This window comes from Malania oleifera, chromosome 8 (genome assembly GCF_029873635.1).
Source record: "Malania oleifera isolate guangnan ecotype guangnan chromosome 8, ASM2987363v1, whole genome shotgun sequence".
Taxonomy (NCBI): Eukaryota; Viridiplantae; Streptophyta; class Magnoliopsida; order Santalales; family Ximeniaceae; genus Malania; species Malania oleifera.
Genome location: NC_080424.1, coordinates 106,051,291 through 106,079,181, shown reverse-complemented (window position 1 = coordinate 106,079,181; position 27,891 = coordinate 106,051,291). Strand labels below are relative to the sequence as shown.

The following is a 27,891-nucleotide window of genomic DNA, read 5'->3' as shown; positions in this document are numbered from 1 at the left end:
TTGCGCTCTTTATCAAATTAGAGAATTTTTGTAGTAAAAAATGAAATAAAAATAACGAATGGCGCCAAATTAATTTTCACCTTATATTTGGAGAAGGTTTGGATTTGAAGTTGTATTCAATTTGAATAAAATATATTAATAAAGTAAAGAGTTATATTGAAATTTATTCAAATCTATTTCAATTTAAATTCAAGATCTAAAATTTATGCTCCTAAATATTACCTCAATGTGTTTTCAAAAGTTCATAAACCACATCCGAGCTGCTTTTGTTTCTATTTTCATGATCCCTAAGAAATCAAGAAAATGTGTTTGTTTGAAACAAAATATGAGGGATTATATTAACATAGTTTTAAGCATTGACGGTAGGAGGACTTGTTTATGATAACTTTGGCTAGAGGTTCAATTGGAGTTGAAAGTTACTTAATTTCCATTAGATACATCATTCAACTAGTTTGGATGCAAGAATTCAAGTTATTCTGAATCCTATTCTTGAAATATTATATTCATAAAAAATTATAAGTCTCAAACTTATCCACTATGGAACTTCATATAAAAAATTAAACATCTCAAACTGTAAAATTAGAATATAAAATTAATATATAATCTTAAAAAATTTATCATGCGTCTCGTCCAAGCAATATAAATTCTTTATTTATAAAGGTAAAAGATTTTGACCTTTCCTAAGATTTCAAAAATTTCATGGACCTCCCCTGATAATTGATTTTTGGGATACTACACCCCCAAAACTCTTGTTCTTTTACAAAATAAAAAGAGGTTTGTGTTTTATTGTCAAATCTTAGAAGAGATCTGTGAAATACAAATCTCAAGAGACGTCCCTAAGATTTTCGAAATCTTAAAAGATGTCATTATCTTTTTGCTAAACTTTAAGGGAGATTAGTGTCTTTTATCATATTTATAAGTAAATGCGTCTTAAGAATTTATATTTCTTTAAAATTTTTTTTTCATGTGTCATTATCCTATGTTTGAGAACATAGATTTTGAATTTTGAATTTAAATTTGTGTAGATTTAGAGGAAATGTTATATAAAATTACATTAACTTTGCATTTGAAGCATAGATTTCAAGCGTCAAAATTGAATTTGTGTGATTTTTTTTAATAAAACATAATATAAAATTATATTGAGTTTTACTCCAATCTATACTAATTTGAATCCAAATTCAAGAGTCCAAATCGAGTTCCCCAAACACTATTTCAAATTTTCTTTTTTTGACGCCAATCTAAATCTAAGCCCCCAATCAATTCTTTCAAATACTCCTTCTAAAGAATTAAAAATAAATATAAAAAAAAAACAGTAAACAACAAAAATAAAAATGAAATAATATAAGGGAGAATCCTTGGCCCACTCTAGAGCGGGAGCGTTGGCTTAAGCCGTAAAGACTGAGCCGCCGTCAGTCTTTGGCTGCTTAAAGCTTAAAAGAGAAGCGTTTATCGGTAATCGCCTCTTCGTTTCGTGGAGACTATGCAGAACTGGTTCATTCAGATTTCAGAACGATTCATCGAGCCAACTAAAACCCCTGCATTCTCTGGTTCTGTAACCTGTACTTGAAATCTGCAACCCGTAAGCAGTGAAAAGCATTTTAGTTAATGGAGGAAGAAGCAGATGTTAAGCCGAAGAGGGCCGTTGCTCGCAACTGCTTTATATGTAACCAGAGGAGAGCGGCTCTCAAGAGGCCTAAAACCCTAGAACAGGTATTTACTTGCAGTCCTCTCCTAAATTCCCTACAACCCTAGAAAATAATAAAAATTCTCTCTGAAGATTTGCAGGGAATGTTTCTATGCGGTCTTTGAGGAAGAGATTCACGAGGTTATCGTGGGTAACCAACTATTCAAGCCTGGTGATCGCGTAGCCATTGGAGCTTCTGGTGGAAAAGGTCAATATTTAAATTTCATTTGCAGTCTTGAGGTCTTGTGATTCAAAATTTAAGTAGCTATGCAAAAGTACTAGTTGTTGTTATCATTATGCCTATGTTTATGCTTGTGTTGTGTATGGGAGAACAAAGTTGGAGCTCTGAGTTTGAGTTTGTGTGAATTCGGATACAATTAGATTCCAAGAAACATTGCACACAACATGATACCAATATGGCAATACTGCGACATGGCTTCTTCAATATTCAGAAGCCCAGGATATGTGTCGATTAATTAATTTAAAAATTAATTTATGTAGGCATATTTAGTATTGATTTTCCTCTTATATACAAAATATTAAGGTCTAGTAAATTTTGGCATTATTAGTGTACATTGCACATTATTGTTTTTTATAGCTAAAGAAAGATATTATATTAAGAATGAATGTACAATCAGAAGGATAAGAAATCCTTCAAAAACAAAGAAAAGGCTGAAATAAAAGGAACCACAATCAAATAAGTTCCACCTTCATTGTTGTCTGCATTCATATTTGATAATTTAACACCATACATGCATGAAAATATCTTCAAATTTATAACATAATGCTAAAACTATCAACAATGAAAAATGTGTCGAGGTCGTTTTCAAAACACATCAGGTCTTGTTGGAAAATAAAATTTACTTAATTTAGGCTGTGTCAGACATGTGATAGTGTCCAACTTGTGTTGGATAAATAAATTTGGATGTTCTTGGAGTGTCAATGCTTGTAGAAAACCATTTGGATACCTTTAGTTTGTTGCAAATCGACATCTTGTAGATAGGGTTTGAGGTGGCCAATAAGATAGTTGCTTAAGTTGGCTCAATATCGAACGCTAGAGATATGATATTTGAGAAGTTTTGCATGATATAGAAAGGATTAGTGCATCTTATGAGGCATTATCTGCTGCTCTGTTGGTTTGACAATTGATGCATGCAACTTATTTATAAGGGCTGCATTGTGTAGACTGCATCACATAGTTTCGTTTCTTTCATGAAATTGAGCCATGCTGAATATTTTGTATTAACAGTTATACCAGCCCAACTACAGAACAAAATAAGTTGTAACCAAATATATTCTCTCCTATTAAATTGTAACTATTTTTTATTCTTTGATTCTTGATGAAATGTATATATAGACACAGCCTTGATAAATAATACACACAGATTACACAGCAAGTTTTCCATTGCTATCAACATGGTATCAAAGCAGCCGTGACTAGCCTGTCTTCAAATCCATGGAGTTATCCTCTTCCTCCCTCGGTGCCTTCCATTGCTTCTTCATTCTCTCACATTGTTACTACCAAACTCACCATAGAGAACTATCTCCTCTAGAAAGTTCAAATCATAGCTTACCTAAGGGATCAAAACCTCTTCTCCTATGTTGATGGCTCACTTCCTCCTCCTCTTGAATTTCTCCCTGCAACTGCAGAGCAGCCTCCCAAACCTGACACTGCCTTCGTAGCCTGGAGACGTACTGATTAGTTGGTTCTCAATGTTTTGTTCTCCTCTCTCTCTTAATTAATCCTCGGCGATGTGCTCTCTTCTTCCACATCCCGTGATCTATGGTGTTCCCTCTCCGCCATGTTCTCCTCTCACTCACAAGCAAAAGAGTTTCAGATTAGATTTCAACTCACCAATCTCTCTCGTGGTGACCAATCCATCTCTGATTATTTTGGGGAAGTTCGGCTTCTTGCCGACTCCCTTGCTGCAACTGGTAATGCTCTATCTGATATAGAGCTTGTTTCCTATCTCTTAAATGGCCTAGGTCCCTCCTATGAATCCTTCGTAACCTTCATTACAACTAGAGTTGATCCTTTGACCACCCATGAACTGTATCAACTTCTTCTCATTCAAGAAAACTGCCTCTCTCATGTTTCCAAATTCACACCTTCTTCTCTTGATTTCTCTGTAGCTCTGCTACTGGTCCACGAGGTTGTCCTCCTCACCGAGCTAGGAGACAGGGCCGTGGTCGTGGGAGATTAACCTATCACAATTGTGGTGACTGCAATAGTTCTCGCAACCCACCCTAGCAGTCCTCATTCCCTCGGCCAACTTGCCAAGTTTGCAGCAAGATTGGGCATGTGGCACTCCAGTGCCGAAACAGTTTCAACCATGCTTATCAATATGATTCTCCTTGCAATTTCTCGGCTAATTTCATTGCTCCTAGCTCTTCTTTAGACAATGTGTGGTACCTTGACTTTGCAGCTACTCACCATATCACCAATAATCTGTCGAACCTAAATTTTTTGTCCAAGCAGTACAGTGGTGATGACACTATCAAGGTTGGTGATGGCTCCGGACTTCCCATTTAGAGTTTCTGCGATTCCTCCTTTCCTACTTCTTCCTCGTCCTTTCTTCTAAAAAATCTCCTTCATGTTCCGTCAATTACCAAAAACCTAATTTCTGTTCTTCGTTTCTGCATTGATAATCACTGCTTTTTTGAGTTTCACTTCTTTCATTTTTCTGTCATGGATTCGCAGACAAAGCAAACGCTCCTCACCGAGCCAACTCGTGATGGGTTATACGTGTTTCCTTCCACCGCTCCATCCTCTCCTTCCACCCATGTCAATCGGCACGCTTCCCTTCCACAGTAGCATCCCATATTGGGTCATCCTTCCCTTGCTCTCGTCCATCGCGTTCTGCACACCAACTATTTGACACATTGCTCCTTAAATGCCTCCTTCTAATGCCCGGTTTTCCCTCTTGCAAAATCACATCAGCTTCCCTTTCCTTCAAGTCGGGCCGTGTATCATAGGCCCTTGGAATTAGTTTGTTTGGACCTTTGGGGCCCATCTTCATTTGTATCTCATTTGGGTTATAAATAATATGTCTCTTTTGTGGATCACTGCACAAGATTCACTTGGTTATTCCCTTTTATACAAAAAAATTGATGTCATTCACATATTTTCCAATTTTTTACCCTTTGTTGAGAGAATGTTTAACACCAAATTAATAACCTTACAAACTGATGGCGGTGGTGAGTTTAAACCTATCTCCTCCATGTGTCAAAAACTTGGTATTCACCAGCGCCTCTTATGCCCTCGCATCCATCAACAAAATGGACTTGTAGAAAGAAAGCAACGTCACATTGTTGAAACCGGGCTTGCCCTCTTGGCCCAAGCATCTCTTCCTTTTACTTATTAGGCCAATGCATTTGAAACTGCTGTTTACTTAATAAACTGTCTCTCCTCTCCAACTTTAAATCATAAATATCCTTATTCAATGGTTTAGAATCATGAACCCGATTCACCCATACCTTCATAACAAATTTAATTTTCGATCCACTTCTTGCTTATTACTTGGCTATAGTGTTTCTCACAAGGGATACAAATGCTTCGATCTCTCCAATAACAGACTATACATCCCGTGATGTCACCTTTGATGAAACTTCATTTCCTCTTGCACAATCTCAGCCGATAATCTCTTCACCATCTGTTCCTTCTACTTAGGCCTCTTTACCGATTTTATCCCCCTCAATACTTGGCCCAACCCCACACTTACCTCCCGCAGGCCCAGCTCCCTCCCCTTCTCCTTCCGTTCTTGTCCTAGGCCCCAGTCCACTACCACATATGTCTGCCCCTGCATCTTTGTCTACCTCTTGATCTCCCCAAACATCAAACCCCTTGCCTCTTTCACCCTCCAACCCCCCTAATGATCCTCCTATTCTTGTCCTTCCTCGTTCACCCATAATCACTCGAGCCCAGACCAATTCCTCTCACCCCAAAGTTTTTTTTTATGGTACTATGCCCTACCCAGCCCGCCAATGTCTCACCACCACTGTTCATGTTCCCGATGAACCTTCAAGCTACACAATGGCTTCAAAATTTCCGGATTGGTGTGCAGCAATGGCCCAGGAATTTGCTGCTTTGACTCACAACCAGACTTGGACACTTGTACCACCTGTTCCCTCCTCAAATATTCTTGGGTGTCGTTGGGTTTATCGCACCAAGACCAATGCCGATGGTTCATTTCAGCGATGGAAGGCCCGATTAGTGGTCAAAGGATTTCATCAACAGTTTTGCCTTGATTATCACGAGACATTCAGTCCCGTCGTTAAGCCTTCGACAATTTGTCTCATCTTGTCCATTGCTATGTCTCGGCACTGGGTGTCACAGGCCGACTATTTTCCCCCCTTTGTGAAAGGACCGTGCAGCGCTAGCTAAAGCGCTCTTGATTAACTAGCCAGCCTATCGTTTATCACAATTCATCCATGAAACACTTTCATTAACATTCAATCATATAGCAGTGGAAGCAGTAAGCAATTATAAAAGCAGTGGCAAGCAAACAGTAAACATTGAAGTAATGCAATTAATTAACAACACCTCTGTTGACATTGTGTGTTTAGCGAGGGAAGCAAGTAGGCTAAACACGTTGACAATAGCTAGTGAGTTTTGCAAGACTGATGAACACTCACCCTCCCCTAAAGAGCTTTATATGCAAATATCATCCTGACACTAGGAAACATAAAAGTGACCAAAAAGTCGTACTGCCTTATTTGGCATACAAAGAAACAAATACTCGAAAATAATCCTACACTAGTATTTACATGATGGAAACCCATCCCAAACGCACGAGGCAAGCAGTCACGGGCAAGCATAATGCCCTGAACAAGATAGGCTCGTGACGCATTGCGCCAACTAGATATTGAGAATGCCTTTTTACATGCGAATCTTACCGATGATGTCTTTATGCAGCAGTCTCAGGGCTATGTGGATCCAGCTCATCCTACTTTTATGTGCAAGCTCAACAAGGCAATTTATGGGTTGAAACAAGCTCCAAGAGCTTGGTTTGATCAACGCAGTTCCTGGTTACTTGAGTATGGATTTCTAGTCTCCAAAGCTGATCCTTCACTTTTCATTTTCAGTACTGCTGCTGTTAAAATTTTCCTGCTTGTCTATGTCGATGACATAGTGATAAGTGATAACTACGTCTAACTCCTCTGCTTTTGATGCCTTGATTGCTGCCATGAGTACTGCATTTCCTATTCGGGATCTTGGAAATTTGTCTTTCTTTTTGGGTCTTGAAATTGATCATACTACAGCTGGTTTGTTCATCTCCCAAAGAAAATATATCAAAAATTTACTCACTCGCAGCAACATGCTTCAATGCAAACCCATGTCCTTGCCTATGGCTGCATCACTTAAGCTTTCTAAATTTGATTCACCGGATTTTGATGATCCTATTCTCTATAGAAGCTTAGTTGGAGGTCTTCAATTCCTCAATTTGACCCGCCCAAATATATCCTTTGCCGTAAATAAATTTTGTCAATTTATGCACTCACCCAAACTTGTTGGATTGCACTAAAAAGGGTCCAGCGATACCTCAAGGGTACAATCAACCATGGTTTATTTTTAACTTCTCACTCAGTTTTTGTTCTTCAAGCTTATTCTGATGCAAATTGGGGTGGTTGTCCGGATGAACGACAATAAACTGGTGGCTTTTGCATCTATCTCGGTAACCATCTCATATCATGGAGGTCTAAGAAACAGAAAAAAGTAGCTAGATCATCCACTGAAGCTGAATACAAATCCTTGGCATCTTCGGCGGCTGAATTAATATGGCTTCGAACTCTTCTTTAAGGAACTTGGTCTGTTTTTACCTCGAGCACCAACACTCTGGTGTGACAACCTTGGTGCAAAATACCTTTGTGCCAATCCTGTTTTTCATTCAAAAACCAAGCACGTGGATATTGACTACCATTTTGTTCGAGATCGTGTCGCTGCCAACACACTCAGAATTTCCTTTTGCAGCTCCAAAGATCAACTTGCGGATGTTCTTACCAAACCGTTAGTTGCAGAAAAATTTAACCATTTGACAGCAAGTCTCAAAGTGGTTGACAACCCCTCAGACTCGAGGGGGCATATTAATAGTTATACCAGCCTAGCTACAGAACAAAATAAGATGTAACCAAATATATTCTCTCCTGTTAAATTGTAACTATTTTTTTATTCTTTGATTCCTCGTGAAATTTATATATAGACACAGCCTTGATAAATAATACACACAGATTACACAGCAAGTTTTCCATTGCTATCAATGCCACTTGATTCTTGCATGATCAAGTGCTACTTCGCATCCAAGATTCACCCAGTAGGAAAAAAAGAATATATGATAGTTTCTTCCCACCTTTCTTGCCTGGTTGGTCTCTAGGACTTGTCTGATGAAGGAAGTCAATGACTGACTGATAAAGAAATTTCACAGCTAGGTTGGGTCTAGCAGTTTTTTTGAACAAAGAACTTATGAAGGATAAAAGCATTCCCAAAATTTAAAAATGATGGATGTTTATTTTGACTGTAGTAGAAAATGTTATCTGTCTTTCTGCAATATGACAATGGGGATACCATCAATCTGGGCTTGGGGAATTTGCAATTTTTTACTCATTGATTAATGTCGTTGACAGCTTTGAGACATCATTATTAAGGATGTCACGATGTCACATATTGAAGTTCACTCCTGACTCCAAAGTATACCCTATGATAAGTTGATTCCTTAATAATTTTATTAAATCAACAAATAAATGCAAGAGGGAATAGTTACAAAGTTTTGTTATTCGCATCATTCTTCATGAACTGTTGCCTAGCTGTATAAATCATATGGTCTCACGCATTTAAGACTTACGAAGTTTAAAAAAGAAGGGGAGAAAAGAGATTTATAAATGTTGTGCCTTTCTACAGGTGGAGTCTTGACACATTCTTTCCAATCTATCGCCTTTCATGTAGGAGTCAAAAGCAACCCTTAAACATGAATCTAAAACTAAAGTTGTAGCAGCAAGTTACCCCCAAATGTTATGTCATGCCCCAACCTTATGGATTGACCTTGTTCAGCTTCTGTTAGTAAATAGTCTTTTTATGTGCTGTGTTGATTTGTCTTTTCACTTTTTGTTTTGTCTATTTGATGGAACAGACCCATCTTTGTTTTATTTTTTTTCCACATCCAAGTATGGTAGATACTAGATGGTGAAATTGGTTTCTTTTCTTCTTATTATCCTTCCCTATTCTATGCAGATTCCACTGTCCTTGCTTATGTACTCTCAGAATTGAACCGTCGACATAATTATGGGCTGGATCTCTTTCTATTGTCAGTTGATGAAGGGATTACGGGTTATAGGGATGACTCGCTTGAAACTGTCAAAAGAAATGAAATTCAGGTTAGTCTTAACTCTGTTATACTATGCCATAATTATAGGCTGCTGGATGCTGAGAGAGTGGTGGATCATATGGAAATCTATTTGACTGTGGGACACTTTATACACATAAATCTAGTTTGTACTGAAAAAAAAAAAAAAAAATCTAGTCTGTCTCCATTTTATAGTTTGTTGTTTTTTTCTCCCCGCAAGGAGAGGGGGGTTTGTGTTGGATTTTATTAGTTTCTAGGGAGTTTCTTGCATAACTTTTTTCATTTTTGTCTTATTCTTCATAGCTTCGTTTGTTTGAGTTAATTTCCATTCATTTTTGTGGGTCACATTAACTTTCTTATCAACTTTCTGGAAAAAAATTCATTTCTCAGCTTGATGAATGCTTATCGAAGTATATCATGTCAAAGTGTCCAAACAATCCACTACACCTCCGAAAAGGAAGGCTTAACAAACGCAACCAATTTTTTAAAAAAATAATAACAAGTGGTGAATTTTCCTGAGTTGATGAAATTATGATGGCCGGTTTTGCCTCACATATCCTAGTTTAAGCTGATTTATTATAGGAAATTTTTAACTGAAGGTATTAGGAATTAGGTATTTAGGTTTGTGTTATAGATCTAATTTTTAGATTATAACGATGCTATCTATATGTTATTTGTTCTGGTGTTGAAGATCTAAAATGGCTTCTTGATTAATTGAGGAGGTGTTGCGCGCATTATGTCGTGTACATTCTTGTGCTGGAAAGTGAAAATTTGTTATTTGATTCATTTTACCAAGTTTTGGAGAAAGCTTGGAGGGAAAAAGATAGGAGAGCTTCTAAGAGAGAGGAGTTTCTCCTTTGTCATCAAGATTGATGGCTTCAAAATTTAAGATTGCAGTTTACTTGAACAAATGCTTTAATATGCAGACTGTAGAGTTTATTCTTTGTCCTGCAAATATGTTCTATGTGTATGGGTTGGCACCTGCTTGGTGCTTTTGATGAATTTTCCTACTCTTTATAAAAAAAAAGGGATTCTAAAATGGCTTGCATTTGCTTGCTGATGGCTCTTGTTTCATATTTTTTTTTTCCCTGTCTGAAGGATGTTCTCCTTACATCAAGTGTTTGCTTTTCCTTTAAAGTGGTTTTGTCATCATAAATTTCTGGCATTAGTTTTCTTGGCTGTTGTTTTTGCTTCCATTTTTCTATATAAAACTTGAAACATTTTGTTCTGTTTTTCTGATGGAATGAATAATCTTGCTATCCTCCTCGCAGTATGGTCTGCCGCTGAAAGTTGTGTCGTACAAGGATTTGTATGGGTGGACAATGGATGAAATAGTTAAGATGATAGGCTTAAAGAATAACTGCACATTTTGTGGAGTCTTTCGTCGTCAGGTATGGGAACTAATCTCATCTGGATTTACTGTTCTTCTTTCTTTAAGATTTCACCATTTCTGCTGTATGTGCCAAATCAAAGGCATTTGGAATTCTCTCATCGCTTCTTTGTTTCCATGGTTGAAAATTAGACGACCATGTGGGACATTTATGTTTCTCATAAGGTTATTAGAAATTTCCTGTTTACCAGCCAAAAGAAGGAAATCAGAAAAGAAAGTACTAGCATTTTTTTTTTAAATTTAATTTTTGTTACGGGCACATGTGCTAGAAAACTTATTCTAGACCAAACTCTTGTAGTTCTTTTAAACTATTTTTTATTATGTTCTTCCATAGTGTGCACATAATTTGCTTTGCCTGCATGATTATTAGTTTAATTTTCACCTGAAAATCCTTTTGATCACATGGTTGGTGAAAACTCTATGTTTTGGTCTTTTGTTTTGTTTTGTTAAGTTGTGTGTGTGTTTGTGTGTGTGAAGAGAGAGAGAGAGAGAGAGTTTGTTCATTTGTTTCCCAATTTTTCACAGGCGATGGTTAGAATTTTTTTGTTTGAATTTAGTTTGGTTTTGTCAGATCCTTGTTAACTTTGATTTTGGATACTAGTTGTTATAATTTGGTCAAATTTTTGAAGCATGTTAATCATTTAATGGTAAGAAAGAGCTCACGAATTTCAATCTGATGGTACAATGGATATGCTTGCATCTAAGGCCCTTGACCGTGGTGCTGCAATGTTGAAAGTAGATAAGATTGCTACTGGGCACAATGCCGATGATATTGCTGAAACTGTTCTTCTAAACATATTACGAGGTGATATTGCTAGGTATGCATTATCTCTCAACTTTATTTTTCCTTTACTGTTTATATGTAGTGGTTGGTTAACAAAGATGATTCGAATTTGTTTGTAGATTGAATCGATGCACTTCTATAACTACTGGTGAAGATGGTCCAATTCCAAGATGCAAGCCTTTTAAGTACACCTATGAGAAGGAGATAGTTATATATCCTTGCAAGCGTTTTGGTGTGAAATTTTTTCACTATATTTTTAATTAAAATTACTAATTGTTTGTTATAAGTTGCAAATCCTTAACCAGCTGTTCACGTATGCATATTTCAAAAGGCTGGACTACTTCTCCACTGAATGTAATACTTCAATTATTTATTTATGTTATCTTTCGTTTCTTATTCAATTCAAGTTTTTTATTATATTCTTCAAAGGGTAAAATGCCTTGTTATCCCATTTTCTTTTATTTACTTTTCTTTTGGACGCCAACTACACACTTTCGGAAGGGTGGCCAAGTTATGTCTTGAAGCTTGTGACACATGAGCATATGGTAACACTTGCACATGCAGTGTTATCCTGAATAAAAGCATGATATTCTTTACTGATTAGTATGCAACTCGTATTAACCATTGTGGAGCTCGGTTGGACTTGGTCACACAAGCAAAATGTCACTTGATGTATTCTGACTCTGATAGAGTAGATAAATGTAGTGGATGGGTTCAGATTTTATGGGAGCCTTGGCTGCAAGTAGGTTGATCTTAGGGTACTGCATTAAGTAAATTGTGTTTTATTTATTTTAAAAAATGGTAAAAAAATACTCAGTAGTATTCTTGTTATGCATTTTTCTAAACATTGCTTCTAAACTTGGCTGTTCTCCAATCATTTGGCACTTGGCAGTCACGTCATTATGTCGTTTATGTTTATGGCACTTTGACTTTGAATATTTATCATAATGATTGACCCCTCAATGAATGGGGTGGATGCTGTTTTTTTAGAATTTTTTATTTAGTAAGTGCTCCATGCGCATTGTTCAAGATTAATAACTTACTTTTTCCCTTGGAATTGCAGGCATTTATTCCCCAAATGCATACCGGGGATTTGCTCGTGAATTCATCAAGGATTTGGAAAGGATCAGGTTATTGCCCACTCAACTCTGTTTCTACAGTCATTGCATAGATATATGATTATTACATTTTGTCATCTCTTGATGGCTTTTTAATGCAGACCAAGAGCTATACTTGACATCATCAAATCAGGTGAGGACTTTAGGATATCTACTTCTGCAAAAATGCCAGAGCAGGGAACCTGTGAACGTTGTGGTTATATTTCTAGCCAGGTGTGTGTTTACTTCGGTTTATGTCTTAAAAAATATGAAATTAGGTGCACATTGAATGGAACTATGGAAGTATATCTATGATGGAGTTCACCCATATGTTGATCTTTGTTTGCCCTGTTTTTCCAGTAAATAGACAAATGTTCCCACAAACAGAATAGTTGATTGAGTGTTATGGGATCATGGAACAATATGTGCTCTAAACTGTGATGTGCTTGCATATGTGCTCTAGCCTCTAAGTGAAGAATGTGTGATGGCACTAATATATTTGAGGAATGATGTTAAAGGTGTTACTAAATTTTAAATAGACTGTCTTTGGAGAAGTAGACTAATAGTGACTCGAAAGAAACTAATAAGAAATGGCAAATATTTAGGTTACTTTTTGCTACAAAATGTATATTCCTAGGAATAGGATGGTGATAATAAATGAGTTTGATAGTTTATACCAAAAAAAAAGTGTTGTAATTAGAAATCAAAGAAGAATGTAGAAATTTTTATGAATGAATAAGGAGGAATAAACCAGGAATAATTATTCTCAAATTTCAAATGACGTTACAGGTGTAATAAATTTTAAATAATCTGTCCTTGGAGAAGTAGACTAATAATGACTCAAAGAAACTAGTAAGGAATGGCAAATATTTAAGTAGCCGGGTGTTTTGCCTGTAGCATCCGCGCGCGCGCGGGGGTTTGGTGGGGGGTGGGTGGTGTATTCACATTTGACATATGCCTGCTTTGACTGAGATCTATGTAGATAGTACAACAACAAAACCAAGCCTTAAGTCCTACTAGGTGTGGTCAGCAATATGAATCATTTTCCGTCAATTTATGCAATCATGTACATCTATGTAGATAGTAATGGTGTTTAATTAGGAAGGTTTGTATATTCCTAGGAATAGGATGGTGATAATAAAAGAATTTGATAGTTCATACCCAAAAAAAAAAAAGTATTGTAACCAGAAAGCAAATAAGAATGCAGAAATTTTTATGAATTAATAACAAGGAATAGAGAAGGAATGGTTATTCCCAAATTTCACTTTGGGAATGTCTATTCGTTTTCCTATTCTATGTTGGATGGAATAACATGAACGTTTACGTAAGTGTCTTCTTTCTAAATTCTTACATCCCTATACTATTTTCATTACAATCTCATTGTGTTACCTTTTCCTAGGAATAGCTATTCCGCGTACCAAACCTTAGTTGAAACTTAGATTTAGTGTTTGAAAATGCAATTTTTCACTTTCACCAATGTGCAGTTCACTTGTATTACTTTTACACATGAAAAGGATGGAGTCCTTGAAGTTTTTCCATCTTTAACTGACTGCACTAATAGTTTATCTTTATCATAACCATATGAATTTTGTATTACTCCAGCCAAACAGCATGAAATTTTGTATCTGTGCTCCTTGGATCCTAACATGAATCTGCTTTTGCCATTTAAATCTTTATTGGACTCTACCGTCTGAGAATTTGCTCCTTCAAACCTCATTCTTTTCAATCTTCTGACCTTGTGACTTCAACTGCCCTTTTGACTTCTGCAATCATGTCATATTTGCTCATGATTTTCACTCATCCCACTTAAATTCTTTATTTGCCTTCTATTTATTCCTTTTTAAATATATGTTGATACAGCTGTCCACAGTTGATTCATTCACCTTCTGGCATGAAAGCTTAAAAGTGTGAAGGTTTTATATTCCACCTGCTTGGGGTCCCAGCTTGAGTCTGATATCCCCATGCAAATTTATATGGGGCTGCACCATATGAAAATTCAACATCTGATCTTGTTTCTTATTGCACAAAGCCTTGCTCTTTTTTTTAGCCTCTACATCTGCATGATTGCTTCGACCTGCACATGATTTTTTGTCTTGTCTCACTTTGAAAACACTTCCTTGTGTGTATTCCTAACCTGAACTGAATCTCATTATTGTCTTGCAAATATTTTCTTGTCATCACTGCACATGATTTGTCTTGTCTCACTTTGAAAACACTTCCTCGCATGTATTCCTATCTAAGGCTTTGCAATACAGGCAGTCTGCAATTCCTTTATTTGCCATCTCATATATGCTCACCCCCCCCCCCCCCCCCCAAAAAAAGAAAAATCCTATTGATACTCTAGGATTATTTTTAAATTTCCTATTTACCAAGGTTGACCTTTTTTTTTAAAAAAAAAAAGGTCAATGAATGAAACTAATACAGTGCTGTTGACAATTTTTTTTTTTCTTCTTGTTAATTCATAAAGCAAGATGAGCCATGCTATGCTTGATGACTCGAAAGAGGAAAGCATGTGTGCCAAATCTGAGCTCATTGGCTTCTTTTTGGTGGTTGTATATATATACTACTTCACCTTGTGGGTATACTCACTCATGGCATGTTTTTCCCCAATTTGCTTGGGCTCCTCATCTAACTCAATTTGCAGTAACAGAAGTTCACCTAACGAAAACTTGTCTACCATGAGCCTTGTTGCCTTTTGTCATTCATAAATAGCTCTGAGATCGATGTTCAGTAAGATGCTTTGTAATTATCTTTTTGTTTTTCAAACCTAACTGATTTGACGTACAGAAATGGTGCAAAGCTTGTGTTTTGCTGGAGGGATTGAATCGTGGTTTGCCAAAGCTGGGAATTGGGCGGAGTCGAGGCCTCAATAACCATCTTGAGAACAATAGGAAGCGAACTAATGGAACAAAAAGCATTGACAGCAAGCAATGCGGTAGTTTGGACATCTGAGGCCACAAGGGTTGCAATTCATCTAAATGCTATTTTTGAGTAGAATCAATTTGGAAGCATAGGACTTTTTGTAGGTTGCTGAGAAAATGAGGAAATATGAGAGGCTAAAAACCGTAATATATGTATGGGAAAAAATTGTACCATTAAATTCACTTTAACTTTGTCATTGTATCTTAAAAAGTTTCTTATACAGTAGTTTGTAAATCATTTGAGGATAAAACATTGTACCATATAAAATAAAAACATCCTGAAACTATGGTTCTTTTCCCAACATTAGTGTTTTGTGGTTGAGCATCATCTTTCTTCTTTTTTTCTTTTTTCTTCTTTGTTTTTTGTCTTTTTGTTTTTTGTTTTTTTTTTGGTTTTTAAGATAGTACCAAAAAAAGAGAGAGGAAGAAACGGCTTTTAAGGAAATATTTAATTCAAAAAAGCCTGCAGGTCCTTTCACAAAATTCTCAATGTTGAGAGCATGAATAAAATGTGATGTTGGCCATGCCTCGCTTCCCTCCTGAAAAATAAAATTCCCAAATGAGATTGTTATTAAATCTCACCTCCATTTTTCCTCTTCCAAAAACATGGCATTTATTCTCTTCTGGAAGAACAATGATTTCAACACGTGGTATAATCATGTTTTGAAATCACGATTTTAATAATTCCGTCCAATTATTCCAGATTTTGAAAATGATTTTTCAACCAAAAGTTGGAGCCCCGTGAGTTATCTAAGTGATCCAAAATATGTAGTATATTATTTTACAGATATGCGTGTGCAGATAAGAACTAATCTCGCCTTTCTAAAAAAAAGTCTTTAGTTGGTCGGGAAATTGTGTTTTCGAATAACAATTTCAAATGTTTCCTAAAATGATGTTTGCAAAACGAGATTTCACGAAACGGTCTCTCCTTTTTACCCTCACTGTGGGCTGTTGGTTCTGTTGGCTCTTTCGCTCCATCATCCGTCATGTCTTCTTCAGCGCCTCCAAGCTCCGCCGCCGGCGTCCAAAACCCTAGCCAGGCGAAATCGCTAGGGATTGTAGCAAACGCCATGAGGCGAAAGGACAGTTTCATCCAGTTCTTCGCCATGACTGGAATCCTCCTCCTCAGCGTCCGATCTTTGGGACAGAAGTACCGTCTCAACGACCTTCGCGAGGACACCTCCGCCCTCAAGGAAGAACAGGGTCAGCTTACCCATCGCATGAATACCATCAAGCGCAGCCTCCTCGCCGAAGCAGCTACGGATCCCACCGGTCTCTTCGCTTCTCGACTTCGCCTTCTCTTTGGCGATGAAGAATGAACGAATTTTGCAGGTTCGTTCATTCTTCATTACGTTGATATATCTGTAAGGTTTTTCTTCTTCTTTTTAATTTTATTATTACTTTTTTCTTGTATCTGATCGCTTTGAGAAGAAATCTTGAGTTTCTGCTATATGTATGTTTTCTTGATCTTAATTTTAATGAACAATGTCATATTGAGGCAAAATGAACTCAATGAACAGTTATATCTCCTGTTTTGACTGTTGGGCGTAGGCTTCTTAGGTACTGATTTTTGCCTTAACGGTGTCGATTGTGTAGTCAAGAAGTATATGTACTCATGTAGGTTAATTGTTACATTATGCCAAGCTGCGGATGATGCTGTATGTGTATACTCTACAGTAACAGTATTGAATGAACTATTCAACAGCAACAAATTCAAAAGGGGGGGGGGGGATGTATTAGAGCTTATTTGCTTCGGAGAGATTGGTGGAAGTCTTTCAGGAGTTATTAGCTTGATTAATGGCATGACCAAGGGCATCCTGAATGGTTTATGTTGTCGGTAGGACTAATTATGGTGAGTTAAGTGAGTTTCGATGTAATAAATGTGTTTGGCTTACATTAGGCATCAAATATTGATCAATTGGTTATTACTATTTGGTAGGAACATCAGATGTTTCCAATGCATCATCAAACCATTTGCAAATGGATTCTCTTGCTCCGTTTGATTCACTGTTTGTAGTTTAAGAGACAAGAAGGTTGTAGATGAGCCTGATGCGGATGAACTGCTAAAGCAGAATAATAGTGTGTTTATTAGAAGTTAAACCTGGATAAGGCAAATGAAAAGAAGAGGTATTATAATGTTTGAGATAGGAATCCTGGTTCAACAATTAATTAGCACTTTTCTCTTCTTTCTGTGTAGCGTTTTGGGTAGGGGTGAGCAAACGGTCGGTTCGGCCAAATTCGGGCAATTAACTGAAAATTTCGGTTAATAGATGCTGTTAACCGAACCGACCGAACTGCTGAACCGAACCGAACCGAACCAAACCCGACCGAATTACCTTTTCGGGTAATTCGGTTAACTGAATTTAACCGAAATTATTTGTAATTAATTGCTAAAAACAGAATACAATTATAAATTTTTTTTTACTAAATCTAGCTTAATTAAACACCATGTCTATTAATTTTATTAATAAAAATGATATTTTACTATTGAACTGTAAGAGTAAAATTTACACTGTTACAATGTTACGTTACCATAGTCAGCTTAATTAAGAGACACTTAATTCTCAAGAAAAAAAAAATTATAATGAAACCATCATAGGCTCAAATCTAGCCAGCTAGGTGTCTTATCCCTGCTTAGATAAAATCTAATCAATGTAAAAATAAAATCGTCTGCATACCAAACATGAAATTCTAATCAATCTAACCCTGAAATTCTTCCTAAAACAATCTAGAAAATCTCTTGAAAAAATATAATCACAGACCAAAGATGAAATTTAAAGGTTTGCAATGTCTACTTGGCTTTGAGTTCAAGAGTTCAAAGTCCCTAATATTATATTACAGACCAATTTAAACAGTTTTTGCAAAATAAAAATAAAAAATAAACATGAAATATAAATTGTTTTTGAAAAATTAAAACAAAGACTGGGGCTTCAATGCTTCATACATCAACTGACAGCTACAATTTCATGATTTCTTATATTAGAAACTCCCACTCTTCAGCTTCTTACAGCACAAACTACCACTGGAATGACCACACAGAATGGATCTTTGCATTGCAGCCTTCTCTGCAAGCTACAAACCAAGTTCAAAGCTGCAACTGTGCCAAGGCAATGCAAATAAATAGAAAACATAGCTTGTGACAATTTGGAGTGAGTCCTCTGTGCAACCTTTCCCTGTGCTTATTTCACCTGCAACAAACCAAAATAATGATAAATAATAGCATGTAATTTATATGACTTTCACCAAAACTCAACCCATTCATTTACTGCAAGCCCTTCCTACCATCCAACAGCAAGTTGTAACCTATAAATATATGAAAATGACAAACCATTAAAATTCTAAGTTTTCAACAATTTGTCAAAACAATAAATTATATATTATCAATAATGATAATTGATAGCATGTAATTTATATGACAAAACACTTAAGCATAATCTCAATATGAAACTAACCCTTTGTCTTTCTTTGTTTGGCTTATTCACCAATTGTGGACTCCAATGCAACCTTTGACAACTCTAAAAAATTGTATAGAAGCACTTGTAAGTTATAATAATTAATCATTCAATGAACAAATGAAAATTTTTGACAATATATAAATATAATATTACCTTTTCTAGATTTTCAAGGTCATCTATGTTTTCTTCAACCTTAATTGGAGTATATGAACCCTGAATTCAATCTTGTGTACAGATAAGAGCTTGAACAATTTTAGGAGTCAAAGAACTCCTAAAGGCATCGAGAACACGCTCCCCTATGCTAAAAAGCAAACTCTGAAGCAACTGTGGAGATGGGTACTGCTAAAACATCATGAACCATATGTGAAAGGACGGGAAATCTTTGACTATTTAACCTCCACCACTCCAAAATATCAAAGCCCTCCACGTCCTCTTCACAATCCTCCCCCAAATGCCTACCCAACTCTGATTTATTATCTCCACCTCCAATTTGAGTCTTGTATTTTTGATACAAAACTTTGAACTTTCGTTGTGCTGCTTCACCTTGACCAGTGGAGCAAGTGGAGCTTGAAGTTTGACTTATGTTTGATTCTTCATTTTTAGATTGTGACAATTTCTTATACTCAGCAAACAATTCAAATGTTGTATCCTGAACCTTTTTCCCCATCAATAAACCTTCGTCACCTTTATACATCGTAGAAAGAGCACATTGCACAAATCCCAACTTATGTCTAGGGTCAAAAACAGATGCAACAAAAATCAACATATTCATTTTGTCAATGTTTCCCTAGTACTTGTTGTATTTATCCTTCATTTTCATGCTCATTAAATTCAACTCCAGGTCATCACTACTTTCCCACTCTTTTAGAAGACAATTAATCCCACCAATTTCATCAAAAAATATATTACTTGTAATATACAAAGAATCATAAACTCATATAGTGAGTTCATAGAAGTGTTCCAAAAACATCACAAATTTTCTGACTTTTTTCCCAATCAAAACTACTTGGTATGTCATCCCTAGTCTCAAGCTCAATTCTAAATGAAGGATTTTCATCCCTAAACCTATCAAAAGTCATTTCATATCTTTGAGCTGTGTCTAGCATCAGATAAGTAGAATTTCATCAAGTGCTAACATCTAGGCATAACATCTTTTTGCATTCTACTTTTTTTACTTATGTACAACGCTTGAAATTTTTCAACCTAGCTGGTGAATGCCTAACATATCTGACTGTGTCTCTAACACGAGCAACTGAATCCCCCATTTCTTTCAAACCATCTTGCACAACTAGGTTAATTATATGTACAATGCATCTCTTGTGCAAGAATTTGCCCCCTAGAATGTCTTTTCTCCAATTTGAAACTTTTCTTTTTATGTAGGTAATTGCAACATCATTTGAACTTGCATTATTTACAGTCATTGTAAACACATTATCAACTCCCTAGTCAAGCAAACACCTCTCAATGGTCATACCTATCTCTTCACCTTTATGACTATAAATTGGATAAAAGTTAAGGATCTTTTTGTTCAATTTCCAATTATTGTCTATAAAGTGTGCCATCAAACACATATAAATGACCTTTTGCAAAGAAGTCCGTGTATCAGTTGTGAACTAACCCTTTGAGAAGAGGTTTTCAAAAACTTTTTCAACTTTAACCTCTCTTCCATGTAAAGGTCATGACAATCCCTAGAAATTGTCCATTTTGATGGAATTCGAAAACGAAGGCATGCAACTTTCATAAGATATTTGAATCTCATACTCTCTACAAATTTAAAAGGCTATTCATCAACAGTAAGCATGTAAGATAATGCCTTTCGAATTGCCTCTTGGTCAAATTTTTAATTTGTAAGAATTGCCTCTGAGCCCTCTACATTTTTTTAGGCTAGTTGATAATTTAGTTGTGTCTGTTTTGTTTCTTCAACATGTGGATTTTGTGTACATCTAACCATATGATATCTAAGTGTGCCCGTACCATTCTTTTTAGGATCAGCACAGTAATCAATATGACAATAATGACACTTACCCTTAATTTCACCAGATTCCGTCACAAATTTAGTGAAGTGATCCCACACTTTAGATCTTGGTCTCATTCTCTTCCTCATTTTTTGATTAGATTGAGTAGGAGGATTAGTAGTACTCTCACTTGTCATGCTGGGATTTGAAGGCTAATGTTGGGAACTAGCTTGCGTCATTATTGCATCCTCCAAGTTTGGCACCTCCACCTCTATAGGCAAGTCATTGCTCATTTTCCCTTTAATATCTAGAAAAAAAAAAACGTAAATTCCATCATAGAAGAGCACCATTATGGATCATAATGGGCCAAAATAAGAGCACCATGCCACCATCTAAGCTAAACACATTTCCATAATTTATGGCATTATCCATAGGAAGTTCACAGTCACGGATAAGAAAGCATAAATTTTTACCATTAAAAATTTGCACACCAAATATTCATGTGCAGAACACTCAAATTAGTATTTTCAAAACCAATTCCAGGAGGTTGACCAAGAAACAGAAAGCAACAAAATAATATCTAGCAGGCAACAAAAGGCAACAACATAATGAAAGTTCCAATCTGTTTCCACAAAAAATCAAATCAATGATCAAGAATCACATTTCAATTGACCTAATAGTATCATTTTGAATTATGTAATCAAAATCCAAAGTTAACTATTAATTTTGAATAGTAGTGACGATTACATCATTAAAACACTTAATAGGATCAGTATATTAATATTTGATATTATGCTTTCAAACAATCAAAAAGATATATAGACCTTACAATTTAAATATAAAAAAAAAACATCATATAATTCAAATATATTGAATTTTCACGTATTAGATAAATACAAGAAGTTATTCAACGATGTAATTAATATTAATAATCATGATTACATATTCACATTAATGAATTTGGGTTGTAAAGCTAAAAACCATATGCGATAATATATACACCCAAAGAAAACATGAGCAAAAAAAAAAAAAAAGTATAGAATGGACTTTTTTTCGGTTGTCTACTCTCCCCTCCCCAGTCTACCCCCATCTTTGATCTTTTCCCATATATGTTTTGGGAATTTTGTGGTTCACCAAAAATATCAAGCAACTGTGGACACTGGACAGAGAGTAGGCTCTGTCATGACCAAAAAAGTGCACCTCTGCAGTAAAAGGAATTTAGATTCTTTATGGCTTTATCTAGACTAAAATGAGGGAAGAGGGGAAGGTCATTGAAGGTACCTGAGTGGTTGAGTCACTGAGTGAAGAGTCGTCGCCACACCCACACGAGGGAAGAGCCGAAGAGGGGATTCGCCGTTCGCGAAGAACTGAGAGTGAGAATTGAGGTCTAAAAGTGAGAACTGAGAAGTGAGAAGTGGAGAATGGACTTATGGAGATGGTCCGATGGAGAGCTGCGGCATAGAGGAACAGTGAAGTCACTGAAGTGTGAACAAATGAAACCCTAGCCCTCCACTGAGTCCACTCCACCCTTTTTCCCCCAAAGCCAAGCCCCATCCTTAACAAATTAACATATCATAATTTATATTTAAAATTTAATTAATTAATAAATCGGTTGATCGGTTAACCGAATTAATATTTTCTATTAGCCGAACCGAAACCCGATTCACCGAATTATGGTGAAGCCCAACCGAACCAACCAAACCGATTTTTTTACCCAAACCGAACCGACCAATTTCGGCCGATTAATTCAGTTTTCCCCGAATTATGCTCACCCCTAGCTCTGAGGCCCCCAAACATAGACAAGGGTTGCTCCACTCGAGGTCAAGGTCAATATAATTTGACTATATAGAAACAATGTTTTAAAAGGCAAAGGTGTAAGGTGAGGCATTCCAACCCTTAAAAGGTGAGGCATAAGCCTTTTGAGAATTTTATTTTTAGATAAAAAAAAAATGTAAATAAATTACATATTTTTCAAAAATAAATAAAATGTTGTGAAAAATCCAAATTGCACAGTGGAATATATTTATGTAGGATCAAATGCAGTAAATAATGATTATATAGAACAATTCATAACCACAACAAGTAAATGAAAGCAATAGAAACAACAAATAACACAAGAAATTACATGGTTCAGCAATGCCTACATCCACGAGAGCAAACGGGAAGGATTCACTGTCTTCTTGTCCAAATTACAAGAACAATACATCAATCCTCTCAACTATTTTCTCAACCAACCTCTACAAATACATCTAAGAAGACATATAAATAGAGTTCTCGAAGGCTCTCCCTCCAAACCCCAACCAACTTAACGTCCCTCTTTCAAAATTTGAAAATCTACGTTGGGTTCTTGAGCCCAACCGTCGATGGTTTCAAACAAAATGTAATTTGTCTGAAATACTACTCCAAACCATCTACAGTTAGAGCCTTACCGTCGACAGTTTCCCCTGCTAATGCATGATTTCCTTCATGCTTTCCCTTTGTGTATGTTTTTCACTCAGTATGTGAGCCATGTTTCACAATAATCTCCACCTTGGCAAACATACGCCCCTTATTAAAATCTAAAAACATGAACCTGCTGCTCCATCTTGAACTTGGGACGTTAGGTTGGGACCGCCTCCCGTCTAGCAATTGGAGACAAACATCAAATCCAAGCAACGCTTGAACTTGCCCAAGGAAGATTCGGCTTCTACCATTAACCTCGATTCAGTTGTAGATGTTATACCCGAAGACTTTATCCTAGCCTTCCAATAAGGTCTTCCTACAACAGTAAACACAAAAGTTACTATAAGCCTTCTATCACCAAAGCCCCTTGCATAGTCTTTAACAAATCTCATAACTGATGGTCCACTCTATTGCTTGCCAAAACACTCCATTGCACTATCATGGGGGACCTTTGACATATCCCGAACATCACAGTCCATCCTTGGGTACCGAGCGGTAGACATTTCACATCAATTCTCCACAGAATCCCCCTGAGATGGCAAACAAAGTCTCCATACAGTTTCGTCCACAAAGCCACCCTAAGATAACACCAATCTCCATGCAGCCCTATCCACAAAACCACCTTGAGATAACACTAATCTCCTTGTAGCTTTATCCATGTGAATCTTCAAACCAAGACCCTTATTTTTCGTACCCAAAACATTGATGTTAAAACCTTTCAATAAAGCTCCCAACTAATTAGCCTCGGTCAAAGTCTTCCCAACTAATAACATGTTCACAAACAATAGATACATCACTCTCTTGCATTCTATCACCCTCTTCTCCACTGGAAGCCTCACCAACTCCCACATCTGATTTTTATGCAATAACTTCATCTCCTCCACCATGGCACTCATCCATCTATTTTTCTCTTTACTATGCACTGCATCTTGAAAAATAGTAGGAACCTTACTGCTGGTAATAATGGATGCATAAAACACAAGAATGATAAATTTATACCTGAGTGTGGGTTGATAGTGCACCTGGACTCACCATGATCTTGTTGGTCTCCCGAGCTGAAACTCTCTGCAATATGAATAATGTCATCTCTGCCCTGAGTCTATAGCTCCACCTGTATCACATGCCTATTTATATTGTGATACTGTTGACTCGATATAGAACTCCCTGCATTTCTGTCATGAGTATCTAACTCCACCTGAATTACATGTTTGCTACTGCCACAATTTTCTAGCATTTGTTTCTCTTTCTTTACCTAAGTACGCTGTCTTATGACTTTCTCACCTGAAGTCATGTCTCCACTGATCACTACCTTGTTTACCACAGGATCACCCAGTTTGAACCCACCTTTCTTATGCCCCATAAAGATGTACTGTTTGGACATAACACCCAGCTTAAATCCTACCTCACTAGAAACGTGCACCTGTGGACATCCACTAAATCCCGAGTAGCCTACCACAAAACGTACCCACAATTTTCCTACAACTCTCGTATCTAGTGATACTTTTGGCGATTGGTCAAACGAGAAACGCACCATACTCACTGACTTCACCAAGAAATTCCCTGTAAGCCTTGCATGTAACCTACCCTACTTACAAAACTCCTTAAGTAAAATCAGCATACTTAATCCCAATGTCTGACTTGAGGATCTCTCTCTCGGTTTGGTTCTCCATCTCAACCACAAGTTAAGCCTGGTAAACACCCCAAACTTGTGCCACATGAGATACACCAAGACCTTCCATGATAAACCCACGAAAAATATGTCTGCTCCGCAATGTTATCCTCACTGATCCCCAAACATCTGAATACATGTAGTCGCCCATATGCCCTAACCGCATATGCCATAAAACATCTGACTTAGATTCTACAGCTATAGCTCTACCTACAACAGTTGTACCCTGCAATGCATAGATATTTCCTACTACCTTTTGTCCTTTAATCACCATCAAGTCGTTTTCACACACTTTCATTTTCCCATTTTCAGACTTGTAACTATATTCGTTACAATCTAAAGTGCCTAATGAAATTACATTCTTCCTTAGATCCGGTACATGTCTTACATCACATAAGGTTCTCACAACACCCTCATACATTTTGATTTTGACATTTCAAATACCAATTATTTTGCATGAAATATCATTTCCCATCAAAACAGGACCAGTATTAATTGACCTGTAAGTTTTGAACCATTTTCTATTTGATGTCATGTGATAAGAGCATCCAGAATCTAGGATCCAAAAATCTGTGAGGCACTCTGAACCCGATGAAACACATAGCATATCATAATCACTGCTTCCTGAGTCTCCTTCGACTACATTTGCAGATTTTGACAGACCCTCCTAATTTTCAGTATTCCCTTTCTCATTCCAGACATTCCAGTTTTTTGTGTCCAATTTTACCACACCTAAAATACTTTATGTCTTTCCTCTTCCCGGATTGCAATCGAGATCTGCTCTGGGACTTACATCTTCCACGTTCTTGGTTACTCTTCACGACAAACGCTTCACCATATGAAACTTCATCGCTGGCCATTTTTCTTTAATGAAAACCGAGCAATGCGCTTGTCACCTCTCCCAAATTCAAGCTTTCTTTGCCTCATATAAAAGTTGTAACCAAGTTTTTATACCTGTGAGACGCTGGAAGGGAATTCAGTAGCATCAGCGCCTTGTCTTCCTTCTCGAACTTTACATCAACACGCATCAAATCACTTACAATCTGATTGAATGTGTTGATATGTTGTTTCAAATCCGAACCCTCCACTATCTTAAGTCAATATATCTTTTGCTTAAGAAACAATTTGTTCGATAAAGACTTAGACACATACCGACTTTCTAGTTTCCTTCAAACTACTGTCGAAGAATCCTCATCCATGACGTGATACAACACGTCATAAGCCAAACACAGTCGGATGGTTGATATTGTCTTTGCCTCCAATTCATTCCAACTTGCTTCATCCATGTCTTCCGGTTGAATTTTGTATAAAGCTTTCATCATGCCTTGCTGCACTAAAAGATCCTTCACCCTTCTCTACCACAAACCAAAATTACTAGTTTCATTAAAGTTGACAACGTCAATTTGTTGTGAAAAACCCAAATTGCATAGCGGAATATATGTGTGTAGGATCAAACACTCAATGTAGTAAATGATGAATATACAAAACAATCCACAACCACAGCAAGTAAACGAAAGCAATAAAAACAACAAATAACACAAGGAATTACGTGATTTAGCAATGCTTACAACCACGAGAGTAAACGATAAGGATTCATTATCTTCTTGTCCAAATTACAAGAACAATACATCAATCATCTCAACTATTCTCTCAACCAAACTCTACAAATACATCTAAGAAGACATATAAATAAAGTTTCTGGAGGCTTTCCCTCCAAGCCCCAACCAACTTAACATTCCTCTTTCAAAATTTGAAAATCCGCATTGGGTTCCCAAGCCAAATCGTCGACGGATTGGACCAAATCATTGACGATTTCAAACAAAATGTAATTTGTCTGAAATACAACTCCAAATCGTCGGCGATTTCCCCTGTTGCTACTTGATTTTCTTCATGTTTTCCCTTTGTGTATGCTTTCCGCTCAGTATTTGAGTCCCATTTCACAGCAGAAAAATTAAGAAAATCACAAATATAACGTAAAAAAGAAAGTCAAATATAATTTGCAAATTACTTGTTGGTCATTCAAAAATTGCTAACTTGAATTCATTGCATCAATATGACGAGATAGATATAATATTACAAAGTTTGAGGTTCAAGAGTTCTAAAATTCAACTCATATTATGACATTCCTTTTATATAAATGTGTAGTTAAAATTTTATAGCAAGATCTAGCTTGAGAATCATGCACCCAAAATGCATAAGTTAGAGATAGTTGCATAAACATTAGCGTGTAATGTGTAGCCTCGGTATTTTAGATTGAGGCCTCAAAGTGTTTGACATGCCTTGCTTGAGACAAGCCTCAAGGTGAGCATTGATTGGGCCTTTTCAAATATTTTGCAGTGTTTTGATTACCCATTTGCTTTGACATAAAATGCTTTCCTATTGTCAAAGGCTTTCCTATTGTCAAAGGCTTTTCAAACCTTGTCTTTTTGTAACCCCAGCCGAATAAATCCAAAAAAATAAAAAACAAACCCATTAGTAGGTTTGACAGAAGATGGTTATTTAGGTTTGTACCCCCAAAAATGAAAAGGTTTTGAATGTTTGGCCTAGCTTCTTTTGTGTTCCTTGAATGTTTCCTGTATCCATTTTCTTTTCTTTTTTTCCAAGTATCAAAATTCAAAGTTTTGTTTCTGGTCGTCTTTGACATTTCTCATCTTTGACAACTCCCGTATGTGTCCCATGCTGGTAGCAGCCATGCTTTGCCTTGCCTAGAGGCCAATTGCTTTGGATGTGCATTAGATCTTGCAGTCCCGCCAGGCCTGCTTATAGATACTGCCTTTAGATTTTGTGGATTTTGTTTCAGGTTTCTAGATGTTCACACTCTGCAGAGTTCTTGTCAAATTTCTGCTGTTTCCTGTTTATTTGAGGGGACTGCCATTCTGTATTACGGTGCTGGTGTTTCCTACCTATCTTTTCTTTTTAGGGTTTTTTGGTGTTCAATGTGAGTTTCATGGATGACCCATAAAACTTTAAAAAGTAAGAGACATGAGCACAAGACTTTCAGTATGTTCACTATCGATACAATATGACTTCAAAGTTATATTTGGTTTGCGGAATAGAGTGGGATAGAAAGTAATGAAATGATAATTTGATGAAGAGTCAAGTGATAAATTTGATTTCATTATGTGCAAAATATGCAGTGAGAAAAATTAATGCATCT

At 36.6% G+C, this 27,891-nt stretch overlaps 2 protein-coding genes across 2 annotated transcripts; both read left to right on the top strand.

Moving 5' to 3' along the window:
• Nucleotides 1-1,372: 1,372 nt before the first annotated feature.
• LOC131162160 (cytoplasmic tRNA 2-thiolation protein 1) lies at nt 1,373-16,743 on the top strand. The gene is made up of 10 exons (XM_058118349.1): nt 1,373-1,710; nt 1,778-1,892; nt 8,910-9,052; nt 10,293-10,412; nt 11,117-11,229; nt 11,315-11,407; nt 11,509-11,549; nt 12,259-12,325; nt 12,415-12,526; nt 15,080-16,743. The coding sequence occupies exons 1-10, from the start codon at nt 1,606-1,608 to the stop codon at nt 15,242-15,244; spliced, it is 1,074 nt and encodes a 357-aa protein (XP_057974332.1). The 5' UTR covers nt 1,373-1,605; the 3' UTR covers nt 15,245-16,743.
• Nucleotides 16,143-27,827, top strand: LOC131162161 (uncharacterized). Its single transcript, XM_058118350.1, has 2 exons — nt 16,143-16,545; nt 27,535-27,827. Exon 1 carries the CDS (start codon nt 16,200-16,202, stop codon nt 16,530-16,532), a length of 333 nt encoding a protein of 110 aa, XP_057974333.1. The 5' UTR covers nt 16,143-16,199; the 3' UTR covers nt 16,533-16,545; nt 27,535-27,827.
• Nucleotides 27,828-27,891: the final 64 nt, after the last annotated feature.

Coding starts and splice junctions, on each gene's coding strand:
- LOC131162160 (XM_058118349.1), top strand. CDS start 1,606: ATGGAGGAAGAAGCAGATGTTAAGCCGAAGAGGGCCGTTGCTCGCAAC. Junction 1,893..8,909: donor TGGAGCTTCTGGTGGAAAAG/GTCAATATTTAA, acceptor TATTCTATGCAG/ATTCCACTGTCCTTGCTTAT. Junction 11,408..11,508: donor TATGAGAAGGAGATAGTTAT/ATATCCTTGCAA, acceptor CCAGCTGTTCAC/GTATGCATATTTCAAAAGGC.
- LOC131162161 (XM_058118350.1), top strand. CDS start 16,200: ATGTCTTCTTCAGCGCCTCCAAGCTCCGCCGCCGGCGTCCAAAACCCT.